This window comes from Corythoichthys intestinalis, chromosome 6, assembly GCF_030265065.1.
Source record: "Corythoichthys intestinalis isolate RoL2023-P3 chromosome 6, ASM3026506v1, whole genome shotgun sequence".
In the NCBI taxonomy this organism is placed as follows: domain Eukaryota; kingdom Metazoa; phylum Chordata; class Actinopteri; order Syngnathiformes; family Syngnathidae; genus Corythoichthys; species Corythoichthys intestinalis.
Window position 1 is genome coordinate 1,848,950 of NC_080400.1, and position 13,831 is coordinate 1,862,780.

Consider the following 13,831-nt stretch of genomic DNA (forward strand, 5'->3'; position numbering starts at 1 on the left):
GGGAAATTTTTTCCTCCTCAAAATTGGTGAGACTGTTCATGAGACATATGACAACTTAAGTTATCACATGCAGCTCGGTGTAAGTTTTGATAATTTTGTAACCTTGTAACAAAATTAGTGCTGTCAAAATTATCGCTTTAACCGGCGGTTATTAATTTTTTAAAAAATTAATCACGTTAAAATATTTGACGCAATTAACGCACATGCCCCGCTCAAACAAATTAAAATGACAGCAGTGTAATGTCCACTTGTTACTTGTTTTTTGGTGTTTGCCACCCTCTGCTGGCGCTTGGGTCCAAATGATTTTATGTGATTGAGCACAATGAGTGAGCATGGTGTAATTATTGACATCAACAATGGCGAGCTACTAGTTTATTTTTTGATTAAAAATTTTACAAATTTTAATAAAACAAAAACATTAAGAGGGGTTTTAATATAAAATTTCTATAAATTGTACTAACATTTACGTATCTTTTAAGAACTACAAGCCTTTCTATCCATGGACCGCTTTAAGAGAATGTTAATGTTAATGCCATCTTGTTGATTTATTGTTATAATAAACAAATACAGTACTTATGTACCGTATGTTGAATGTATACATCGGTCTTGCGGCTTATCTTTCCATTCCAACAATAATTTACAGAAAAATATGGCATATTTTATAGATGGTTTGAATTGCGATTAATTACGATTAATTAATTTTTAAGCTGTAATTAACTCCATTAAAAATTTTAATCGTTAGACAGCCCTAGAAAAAATATGGCAAAAGGGCTCAGTGGCACCCCTATGAATTTTTCAAAAAGGCCTCTCCTATTCGTTTTTTTCAATGTAGAGCAATGAAATTTGGGGAGTTGATACCTTGTGCAAAACTGCTCCAAAAAGTCTATGCACCCATATTCCCAAACCCAACAGGAAATCGGGTATTTTGGATTGAATGTGAAATTTTAGTCGATTTACATTTGCACATTTGAGACATGCCGACTCGATGTCTACGGAGTTAGACGTATCCTCCTCAAAATTGGTGAGACTGTTCATGAGACATGAGAATCTAAGTTATCACATGCGGCTCGGCGTAAGTTTTGATAATTTTGTAACGTTGTAAAAAAATGTGGCAAAAGGGCTCAGTGGCATCCCCTTGAATTTTTCAAAATGGCCTCTCCTATTAGGTTTTTTCAATGTAGAGCAATGAAATTTGAGGAGACGAGACCTTGTGAAAAACTGCTCCAAAAAGTCCCTTGCACCCATGTTCCCAAACCCAACAGGAAATCGGGTATTTTGGATTGAACGTGAAATTTTAGTCGATTTACAGGGTGCACATTTGAGACATGCCAACTCCGTGCCTGCGGACTTCGATGTATCCTCCTCAAAATTGGTGAGACTGTTCATGAGACGTATGAGAACTTAAGTAATCAAAATTGTGGGCTGACCTGGGAGGGGTGCCAAAGTGCTTTTTTTTTTTTTTTTTTTTTTTTGGTAACACACCATATTCAGTAAATAATAACTCCCTGATCCAAGGTGCATTCTTTTTCATATCTGGCTTGTATAAAAGTTATCTTAGCCTGAACACCACTGCATTGAAATATTGCCCTTTAGGCCTGGCGACCCCTAGTGGGAACAGGAAATCTGGGGAGCCTTAAGACATGTGACCAGGTGCCTGATGAATAGTTTTGACGTTTCATTGAAGCAGAGGGGTCCAAACAGGGAAGTGAAAATGACCGTCGCCATTTTGCCTCACCACAGATTTTGAACAGTCATAACTTGACAGACATGCAACATATCTGCGCCAAATTTCCCATGCTTGGTTGGAGTCGTACCCTGAAGGGTCCTGTAGGGGTCATTTGCATCCACACTACAGTGCCAACTAGTGGCAAAAGAAAGTCACTCATTTTACTTACGTATGTCCAGTTCAATTCAGGTTGGTCATTGTAGTTACAAGACCTTTTGTAATACTACATTTTAAGGCCCATGTCTATGTCTGTTGCCATGACGAACTTTGTTCGCCATTAAAAAGAAGTAGATTTCTTCAGGACGCAGCATTTACAGCCACAAAATTTGGCACACTTGGTCGAATGGGCCCAATTTAAAGATTCATTTCGGTTTTGAATAAGGAGTCACGCCCTTATTCAAGCACAGCTCAGCAGCGCCTCCTTTTTTGTAGGACCCTCTTCAATAGGGTCTTTTTTCTCCTAGGTGTACGTATGTATTTTTAATCCCTTAAAAAGATGCAAGTTTCCAACATGTTAGGTTCTAATGTGATAATGAGAGGGGGATGATGTGCCACCACCCTGACCTGCGCCAAATTGTGTGTGACCCAAAATTGCGCCAAAACCAACAGGAAGTGACACCAAATCAACAGTTAAATAAATGTTTCTAGGATATTCACCCTTTTGGCACTATGATTGTTGGTTCACGCTTCAAATTCGGCCTGTGATCTCCTCAAGTGTTTCTCCCAGCCTCTAACGTCTCAACCCTCGGGCTGTTTTTCCCGCCTCCGCTGCAGACTCGCTTTACTGCATCGTGACCTCGCCGGTAACTAACCGACTAATCGTATGCAAACTCTCAGTCGCGCACTTTTGGGCGGGAAATACACGAGGAAAGCCCGCGGGCCTCGTCTGAACTGCCTCTTCAAAGCGAGAGTTTCAATGCGTAACGTTTGCAGGCTCAAATCCCATTTTGTTGGAAACGGGACGGTTGGCAGGGAAGGATCGTGTTTCACTGCCGTTGACGGCGATAGAGGTGTTGACAAAAATGGAATGGTCAACCGCAGCTGATGAGTTAACTTGCTTTTTTTGAATGGACGCCAATCATTGTAAACACAATGAGAGTATCAATCTCTCAGTCCGGGGCTCCAACGGGATCTTAAAAAGTCTTAACTGTATTAATATTGGTAAAGTACCTTAAAAAGGCATTGAATTTGGACTGGTATGTCGTCAATTCATTCAATTAAGGTTTGAAACAGGTCATTAAGAAGTTTGAAAAGTCTAAAATCTACTAATCGTTGACAAAGAGTCTGAAAAGGGCATTGAATTTGGTCCTGTAAATCTTAACTTCCTGGAATTCAGGTTTTTAATGGGGGGGGGGGGGCTTAAAACATCTTGATAAAGTGTCTTAAAAAGGCATTGAATTTTATCTGGTAGGTCTTAAAGCCTTAAATTCAGGGTTTCCATTTGGTGTTAACAAGTCTTAAATGTACTGATCATGATCAAATGTCTTTAAACAGCATTGAATTTTGTCGGGTTGGTCTTAAATTACTGGAATTCAAGGTTCTTATATGGTCTGAAATTGTCTTAAATGTACTCATTCTTAAGACAATATTCAATTATGTTGGGTCAGTCTTAAATTCCTGGAATTCAGGGTTCATAGATGGTCTTAAAATGTCTTAAATGTACTAATTCTTAAGACAATATTCCATTATGTTGGGTCAGTCTTAAATTCCTGGAATTCAGGGTTCCTATATGGTCTTAAAATGTCTTAAATATACTAATTTTGATAAAGTACCTTTAAAAAAATGTGTGGTAGGTCTTCAATTCCTTAAATTGGGGGTTCCAATGGGGTCTTTAAATGTCTTTTTTGATCATTCCTGATGAATAGCATTGAATTTTTTTTTCTTTTATGTCTTCAATCCCTTTAATTCAGGTTTGCAACAGGTCCTGAAGAGGTCTTAAAAGTCTTAAATCTACTCATCGCTGACAAAGTCTTAAAATGGCATTGAATTTAGTCTTTTAGCTCTTAGGTTTACTGGAATTCAGGGTTTTAATTGGGGCTGAAAAGGTCTTGATAAAGTGACTTAAAACAGAATTGATTTCCGTCTGGTAGGTCTTAAAGTTTCTATAAATTGGAGGTTCCAATGGGGTCTTGAAAGGTCTTAATTTTACCAATCCTGATGAAGTGTCTTACAATAGCATTGAATTTTGTCGGGTTGGTCTTAAATTCACGGAAATCAGGGTTCCTGTATGGTCTTAAAATGTCTTAAATGTACTAATCTTGGTAAAATGTCTTAATAAGTACGCTAGCTTAAATGCTACATAATGCTAATGTTTACAACAATTGGCTAACTTGCGTAGCAAAAGTCCGCTAGCTTGAATGCTATATAATGCTAATGTTTACAACGATTGGCTAACTTACTTAGCAAAAGTCTGCTACCTTAAATGCTATCTAATGCTAATGTTTACAACAATTGGCTAACAAAAGCCCCCCAGCTTAAATGCCAATGTTTACCAGATTGCTTAGTTTTGTTTTATTTTTTCTGTCGATGTCCCTTTTAGGGGCTCTGTAAAAAGGTCTTCAGTGTTCTAACATGGTCTTAAATTAAGTCATAAATGTGCTAACCTTTATTAAGTGTCTTAAAAAGGCATTTATTTTTTTATCTGGAAGGTTTCAATGGGGTCTTAAAAAGGTTTTAAAAGTACTAATCTTTTTGTCTGGTATATCTTAAATTTCTGAAATTTAGGATTCTAACTGCGTCTTAAAAAGTCTTCAATGTATTATTGTTGATGAAGTGTTTTAGAAAGGCATTGAATTTTTTTCTGGTAGGTCCTAAATTGGTGGTATCTATATTATATATATAATATATTATTATATACATCATTAATATTATACATATACACCAAAAAAGACGCATTTCCTTTGGTCTGGGAGGTCCTAAATTCCTTGAATTTACGGTTCTGAAGGGTCCTTAAAAGTTAGCATTGATTTTAGGTCCCGAATTGTTGGAATTCAGGGTTTTAATTGGGGGAGGGGCTGTAAACGACTTCCTTAAGTGTCTTAAAACAGTATTGAATTCCGTCTGGTAGTTCTCATGTCCTTAAGGTCTCAAAATGTCGTAAATGTACTCATCTCATTCAGGGTTCTTATCTAGCTCGATGTCGAATATGCTAATGTATTTTAAATGTTATAGCACAGTTGCAAATACAGTAATGGTTAAGCAGTCTCTCTTGCTAGTGTGACACTAGCATGATCTTTCACGCCGGCCACGTTTACATGCAACGTTGTAATTTAATAAGCATATGACTTCCATGAACCAGTTGCATTAGCACTGCGTTTAGTTAGAGTTCCTGTCTGTTACCTTTGCAGGTGTCCATCTTTTTATACCAAGAACCACCCCGAAAATAGACAGCAAGACCGGTATGTGTATGTGTATATGGCAAAATGTATTTTGGCATGTGGCATTTTTTTTGTATGTGGCAAAATGTATTTTGGCATGTGTTATTAGGGTTTAGGGTTAGAGTCTAGGGTTCTTTTTTTTTTGTTTGTTTGTGTGTGGCAAAATGGATTTTGGTATGTGGCAATCGGCAGCCGTCAATGGCATGGCCTGCAAAAATGCCATATAACCACAAAAAAAAATGCTACATACAAAAATCCATTTTGACACATAACAAAAAAATGCCTCATAGCAAAAAAATGCCAGACGCCAAAATCCATTTTGCTACAGGGAAAAAAAAAATGCCACATGCCAAAAACCCATTTTGCCACTTACCAAAAAAATGCCACATGCCAAAATACATTTTGCCACGTGGCCAAAAAAATGTCACATAACAAAATCAGTTTTGCCACGTAAAAAAAAAGTCACGTAGCAAAATCAACTTTGCCACATAAAAAAAAATGCAACGTCTTAAAATCCATTTTGCCACTTCCCAAAAAAAAAATGCCACATGGCAAAAAAAATGCCAGATGCCAAAATACATTTTGCCACATGGCAAAAAATGTCACATAGCAAAATCAATTTTGCCACATACCAAAAAAATGTCACATAGCAAAATCAACTTTGCCACATGGCAAAAAAAAAAGCCTTATAGCAAAAAAAGGCCACGTGCCCAAAAAAATGCCACATGCCAAAAAAATGTCACATGCCAAAATGCATTTTGCCACATACCAAAAAAATGTCACATAGCAAAATCAACTTTGCCACATGGCAAAAGAAAAAAATGCCACATGCCAAAATACATTTTGCCACTTACCAAAAAAAAATGCCACATGCCAAATACATTTTGCCACATGGCCCAAAAAATTCACAGAGCAAAATCAATTTTGTCACATAAAAAAAAAAAAAAAAAAAATGCCACATGCCAAAATACATTTTGCCACATATAAAAAAAAATGTCACGTAGTAAAATCAACTTTGCCACATAAAAAAATGTCACGTAGTAAAATCAACTTTGCCACATAAAAAAATGCCACATGCCAAAATACATTTTGCCACATACCAAAAAAAAGTCACATAGCAAAATCTACCTTGCCACATAAAAAAATGCCACGTGCCAAAATTCCATTTTGCCACATGGCAAAAAAGTGCCACATACCAAAATCAATTTTGCCACATAACAAACAAAACAAAAAAATTCCGAATAGCTAAAAAATGCCACATACCAAAATAAATTTTGCCACTTACCAAAAAAAAAATGCCACATGCCAAATAATTTTGCCACATGGCCAAAAAAATTCACAGAGCACAATCAATTTTGTCACAAAAAAAAAAAAAAAAAAGCCACATGCCAAAATGCATTTTGCTACATACAAAAAAAAATGTGACATAGCAAAATCAATTTTGCCACATGACAAAAAAAATGCCACATGCCAAAATACATTTTGCCACTTACCAAAAAAAATGCCACATGCCAAATACATTTTGCCACGTGGCCAATAAAATTTCAGATAGCAAAATCAATTTTGCCACATTAAAAATATGCTACATACTAAAAACAATGCCACATGCCAAAATACATTTTGCCACATATAAAAAAAAATGTCACATAGTAAAATCAACTTTGCCACATAAAAAAATGCCACATGCCAAAATACATTTTGCCGCATACCAAAAAAAGTCACATACCAAAGTCAACTTTGCCACATAAAAAAAATGCCACGTGCCAAAATCAATTTTGCCGCATAACAAAAAAAATCCTCATAGCAAAAAAAAAAATGCAACATGCCAAAATCCATTTTACCTCATAGCAAAAAAAATGCCACATGCCAAAATCAATTTTGCCACATAAAAAAAAAACCTCAAAGCAAAAAAATGCAACATGCCAAAATCCATGTTGCCACATGGTAAAAAAATGCCACATATAAAAATCCAGTTTGCCACATACCCCCAAAAAAATCCTACATGCAAAAAAAAAAAATGGCACATGCCAAAATACATTTTGCCACATAGCCAAAAAATGCCACATTTTGCCACATACCAAATACCACTTTTCGTTCTTGTCCCTGCTGCAAAAATAATTAGCTCTCCAATTACCGCCATCATGACCGACGATAGTCTTGCTTGTTTTATACTCGCTTTTGTTTGAAATGATTTTGTGATATTTTTGCCGAGTGGGCGTGCGCCAAAGTCGGTGAGGGATAATGAAAGAGAAAGAATAGGACTTCACTCAACGTGTAGCAGAACCCCATCCTGTCAATCATGCCTTGTTTTTTGCACCGGACAGCTGGAACGGATTACGTGGGGATCAGCCGGAATCTGGACTTTGCGCCGGGCGTCACCATGCAGACGTTGCGTGTCACCATCCTGGACGACCTGGGCCAGCCCGTGCTGGAAGGTCCCGAGAGGTTCCAGCTGATTCTGCAGATGCCTGTCAACGGCCTCCTCGGGGAGCCCGGCAAGGCCGGCGTCCTCATTAACGACTCCTTGTCCGACCGTGAGAGAGAGCGCTCGAATATGAATCACGAGGCGATGATCATTTATTGATGCGCCCGTGTTGCGTTCCAGTGCCCACGGTGCAGTTCCGAGATGCCGTTTACACGGGCGAGGAGAAATCCGGACGCGTTACGGCCACCGTGTACCGCAGCGGAGATATCGGACACAAGTCTACGGTGCGATGCTACAGCAGACAAGGGACGGCGCAGGTTATGATGGACTTCGTCGAAAGGCCCAACACGGACGCCTCGGTGATCACTTTCCTGCCAGGTGACTGACATATGACCTAATCTGTGAATAATTGACACCTGTTGAAAATGCACCTCCCCCACACACACACAAATTCTTGAGTACCTTATTTTTCAGACTACTACTACTACTGCTACTTTACTCTGTTACATTTACTCGAGTAACGTTTTGAGAAATATGTACTAGGGTCATTTTTTTTATCAATGGTGGAATTTCAACAGAGTGGACACTAACAGAGTGGACATTTTGTGCTAAAGCTAGCCCTTTGTCTAGCTTTGCTAGCATAATAGCTAACATGACTTTGGATACTTGATGAGAAATCACTCATTTTACAAATAAACCTTTTGAAATTATTCAATTCAATGAATTCCTTTGATTATATAGCTTTGACAGAGTGGACACGTTATGATCAACCACACTGAACGTACTTCATAAAACTGCAAATTCGGATTTTTGAAGGAGGTAAAAAACAAATGGCCTATCACAGTTGAATTTCCCGCCACTAGTGAAGAGTGATGTCATTAATAAATGGGGAATTTTCTTAAAGGGACACTAACACACCTGAACAGAGTGGACAGTGACACTGGGGACAAATAGAAAACCATTCTTTAGAAAAAAAAATATACAGGGTGTCATTTAGATGTAACAGAGTGGACACTAATACAGGGGACATTTTGTGCTACAAGTTAGCCCTCAGCATAGCTTTGCTAGCATAGCAGCTAATATGACTTTGGATACTTGATGATAAATCTATAGTTTTATGAATAAACCTTTTGAAATTATTCAATTCAATGAATTCCTCTGATATATAGTTTTGACAGAGTGGACATGATCACACTGAATATACTTGCAAAACGTAAACTGCAAAATCTGATTTTTATTTTTACTATATATATTTTATAGGGTGTCATTTTCAGGTAACAGAGTGGACACTAACAGGGAGGACATTTTGAGCACTCAGCCTAGTTTTTCTAGCATAATTGCAAACATGACTTTAGATATTTGATGAGAAATTTATCATTTTACAAATAAACCTTTTAAACTGATTCAATTCCTTTGATACATAGCTTTGACAGAGTGGACACATCATGATCAAACACACTGAACGTACTTCATAAAACTGCAAAATCAGTTTTTTAAAGGAGGTGTGAAATAAAATAGCCTAACACAGTTGAAGTTCCCACCACTGGTGAAGAGTGATGTCATAATAAATGGGAAATTCCTTTGATATATAGCTTTGACAGAGTGGACACATCATGATCAAACACACTGACCGTACGTCATAAAACTGCAAAATCTGTTTTTTAAAGGAGGTATGAAATAAAATAGCTTAACGCAGTTAAATTTCCCGCCACTGGTGAAGAGTGATGTCATAATACATGGGAAATTGTCTTAAAGGGACACCAACACAACTTAGCAGAGTGGACAGTGACACTGGGGACCAACAGAATTTGATTTATTTTTAATTTTCAGAGGGTGCCATTTGGACATAACAGAGTGGACACTTACCTAGAGGACATTTTGAGCCCTCGGCTCAGCTTTGCTAGCATAAAAGCTAAGATGAGTTTGGATACTTGGATCAATGAATTTCTTTGTTGTATGGCTTTGACAGAGTGGACATCTTATGATCGTCCACACAGTATGTACGTCATAAAACTGCAAGATCAGATTTATATTTTTGTGTAATTTTTTATTTTTGAAATGAATCATTTCCTTTGATATATAGCTTTGGCAGAGTGGACATGTTATGAACAAACACACTAAATGTACTTCATAAAACTACAAATTTGGCTTTTTAAAAGGCGTAAAAAAAAATCAAATGGCTCACCACAGTTGAATTTTCCGCCACTGGTGAAGAGTGATGTCATTAATAAATGAGGAGTTATCTTAAACGGACACTAACACAACTTTGCAGAGTGGACATTGACACTGGGGACCCACAGAATATGATTTATTTTTTATTTTTAGAGGGTACCATTTGGACATAACAGTTACAGAGAGGACATTTTTCGCTCTCGGCCTAGCTTTCCTAGCTTAAGAGCTAACATGACTTTGGATACTTGGATCAATGAATTTCTTTGATGTATGGCTTTGACAGAGTGGACATCTTATGATCGACCACACTGTATGTGCTTCATAAAACTGCAAGATCAGGTTTATATTTTTGATTTCATTTTTTATTTTTAAAATTATCCATTTCCTTTGATATATAGCTTTGGCAGAGTGGACGTGTTATAAACAAACACACTGAACGTACTTCATAAAACTACAAATTCGGCTTTTTAAAAGACATAAAAAAATCAAATGGCTCACCACAGTTGAATTTTCCGCCACTGGTGAAGAGTGATGTCACTAATAAATGGGGAGTTATCTTAAAGGGACACCAACACAACTTAGCAGAGTGGACAGTGACAAAGGGGACTGACAGAAAATTTAATTTTATAGGGTGTCATTTGGATGTGACATAGTGGACACTTACATAGGGGACTGTCAGGAAATAAAACACACGAGTATTCTATTCGACAGTCACAACGAGAGAAACCTCCCACCTCATCGGGGATTAAACCATTTGCAGTCAGGGTCAAAGTTTAACGTGCGCACGGGGTCGGCAGCTGCGAGGCGCCACACAACTGTGTAGCCTTTTGTGCTACAAGTTAGGCCTCAGGCTAGCTTTGCTAGCATAATAGCTACCATGACTTTGGATACCTAATAGGAAATTTATCATTTTATAAATAGGCGAGGTCGAGAAACCTTGCATCCTCGAATTGGTGGACGACACGGAGCACGAAGAAGAGGAGGAACTGCGTCTGGTTCTGGGAAGCCCAAAAAGCGACTCTCCCTTCGGCGCCTCCGTCGGACAGCGGAAGGAAACGCTCGTTAGGATAAAAGACGACGCCGACAGTAAGCGGGAAATAACGGGAAAAACGGCCGGGCGTGTCACTGAACTCGTCCGTTCCCATTCTTCAAGAGTCCGTCATCAAGTTCGGCGAGACCAAGTTCAGCGTGAACGAGCCCAAGGAACGAGGCCGAGTCTCCGTGGTGAGAATCCCCGTGCTACGCGTGGGCGACTCCTCAAAAGTGTCCGTCGTCAGAGTCCACACCAAAGACGGATCGGCCACTTCGGGAGAGGACTACCATCCCGTATCTGAAGGTGAGTGATAAGAGGAGGACAACCGGTGAAGAGATCTTTCATGTGTTTTGTCCGTCCAAAGAGCTGGTGTTTAAAGAAGGTGACACGCAGCACCACGTGGAGGTGGAGGTTTTATACGATGGCGTCAGAGAGATGAGGGAGGCCTTCACCGTGCATTTGAAACCTGATGAGAACATGGTGGCAGAGACGCAGGTAACCTGCAAGACACGACGGTCATCTGTGACAATGACATTCTAGCTGATGATTTTGAATACTCAAACCAAATTGAAACATGGTCAACAAAAGGAGAGCAGTATTATGTTACTATGAATCATGGTAAAGATTCTGACCAATAGGAAAGCAGAATCATGTTGCTGAGAATCATGGGAAAGATTCTGACCAATAGGGCGGCAAGATCTTATGGCGGGTTATGGTATTGCGGGGTCATTTATGTTGATATTGTTTCACTTCCTGTTGGTTTGTGGGCATTCTGGGGTCACTTCCTGTTGATATCGGGTCACTTCCTGTTGGTTTGGGGGCATTCTGGGGTCACTTCCTATTGATTTGGGGGCATTCGAGGGTCACTTTCTATTGATATTGGGTCATTTCCTGTTGATTTGGGGGAATTCTGGGGTCACTTCCTGTTGATATTGGGTCACTTCCTGTTGATTTGAGGGCATTATGGGGGTCACTTCCTATTGATATTGGGTCACTTAATGTTGATTTAGCGGCATTCTTGGATCACTTCCTGTTGACATGGGGTTACTTCCTATTGATTTGGGATCATTTGAGGGTCACTTCCTGTCGATATTGGGTCACTTCCTGTTGATTTAGTGGCATTCTGGGGTCACTTGCTATTGATATTGGGTCACTTCCTGTTGGTTTGGGGGCATTCTGGGGTGACTTCCTGTTGATTTGGGCGCATTTGAGGGTCACTTCCTGTTGATATTGGGTCACTTCCTGTTGATTTAGTGGCATTCTGGTGTTACTTCCTATTGATATTGGGTCACTTCCTGTTGGTTTGGGGGTATTCTGGGGTCATTTCCTACTGATATTGGGTCACTTCCTGTTGATTTGGGGGCATTCTTGGGTCACATCCTGTTGATATTGGGTCACTTCCTGTTGGTTTGGGGGCATTCTGGGGTCACTTCCTGTTGATTTGGGTGCATTTGAGGGTCACTTCCTGTTGATTTAGTGGGATTCTGGTGTCACTTCCTATTGATATTGGGTCACTTCCTGTTGGTTTGGGGGTATTCTGGGGTCATTTCCTACTGATATTGGGTCACTTCCTGTTGATTTGGGGGCATTCTTGGGTCACATCCTGTTGATATTGGGTCACTTCCTGTTGGTTTGGGGGCATTCTGGGGTCACTTCCTGTTGATTTGGGTGCATTTGAGGGTCACTTCCTGTTGATTTAGTGGGATTCTGGTGTCACTTCCTATTGATATTGGGTCACTTCCTGTTGGTTTGGGGGCATTCTGGGGTCACTTCCTGTTGATTTGGGCGCATTTGAGGGTCACTTCCTGTCGATATTGGGTCACTTCCTGTTGATTTAGTGACATTCTGGGGTCACTTGCTATTGATATTGGGTCACTTCCTGTTGGTTTGGGGTCATTCTGTGGTCACTTCCTGTTGATTTGGGCGCATTTGAGGGTCACTTCCTGTTGATTTAGTGGAATTCTGGTGTCACTTCCTATTGATATTGGGTCACTTCCTGTTGGTTTGGGGGCATTCTGGGGTCACTTCCTGTTGATTTGGGCGCATTTGAGGGTCACTTCCTGTTGATTTAGTGGGATTCTGGTGTCACTTCCTATTGATATTGGGTCACTTCCTGTTGGTTTGGGGGTATTCTGGGGTCACTTCCAATTAATTTGGGGGCATTCTGGAGGCACTTCCTGTTGACATTGGGTCACTTCCTGTTGTACAGTTATTCCGGGGTCACTTCCTGTTGATTTGGGGCATTTTGGGGTCACTTTGTGTTGGGCTTGGTTCACTTTCTGTTTTTGGGGGGCATTCTAGAGTCACTTCCTGTTGATGTTGGGTCACTTTTGATTTGGGGGAATTTTGGGGTCAGTTTATGTTACTATCGGGTCACTTCTTGTTGATGTGGGAGCATTTCGTGAACACCTGTTGATCACAGGTCACTTCCTGTTGATTTGGGGAATTTCGGGTCACTTCCTGTTTATTTCAGAACATTTCAGGGTCACTTCCGGTTAATGTAGGGGCATTTTGGGTCAGTTTATGTTGATAGTGGGTCACTTTCTGTTTGTTTTGGGCATTTGAGGGTCACCCCCTGTTCATCTCATTTACTTCCTGTTGATTTTGGGCCACTTCTTCCTGATTTGGGGGTATTTTGGGGTAACTTCCTGTTGATAATGGGTCACTTCCTATTGATTCGGGGGCATTCTGATCTCACTTTCTGTTGATATCAAACACTTCCTGTTGACCGGGGGGCATTCTGAGGTCGAAATGGATTGGACGTCTAGCGCTGTGCCAAATTTTTGGATAGAGAAATATAAACAAAAACAAAAAGACAAATAGAAAAAAATGATTGGACGTCATTTCCCCTTTAAAAATAGTCCATTTAATCCTTCAAAAGTACATTTCCATTGACTATATTTCCACCCAATTTCGGTGCACCGTCCAACATGTATTATTCAAGGCTGAAAAAAGACGGGTGAAGCCGAAGCGACATTCCCCAGGCATCCGGCAATGAGAATGAGCAGAATGAGATCAGCGGTGTGTTTGTGCGCATGAATAATACATAGCCTACACACGCAGGAGCGAATGGCAAAACGTACATGAGTAGATTCCGC

The 13,831-nt window shown here is 39.7% G+C and overlaps 1 protein-coding gene across 1 annotated transcript in view; it reads left to right on the forward strand.

Annotated features, from left to right (window-relative positions):
- Positions 1-13,831, forward strand: part of LOC130917272 (FRAS1-related extracellular matrix protein 2-like) — a 231,029-nt gene that overhangs the window by 180,500 nt on the left and 36,698 nt on the right. The window contains exons 8-12 of the mRNA XM_057838514.1: positions 7,428-7,637; positions 7,709-7,906; positions 10,622-10,786; positions 10,854-11,036; positions 11,098-11,228. Coding sequence (XP_057694497.1) covers positions 7,428-7,637; positions 7,709-7,906; positions 10,622-10,786; positions 10,854-11,036; positions 11,098-11,228 — 887 coding nt within the window. The remainder of the gene's footprint in view (positions 1-7,427; positions 7,638-7,708; positions 7,907-10,621; positions 10,787-10,853; positions 11,037-11,097; positions 11,229-13,831) is intronic.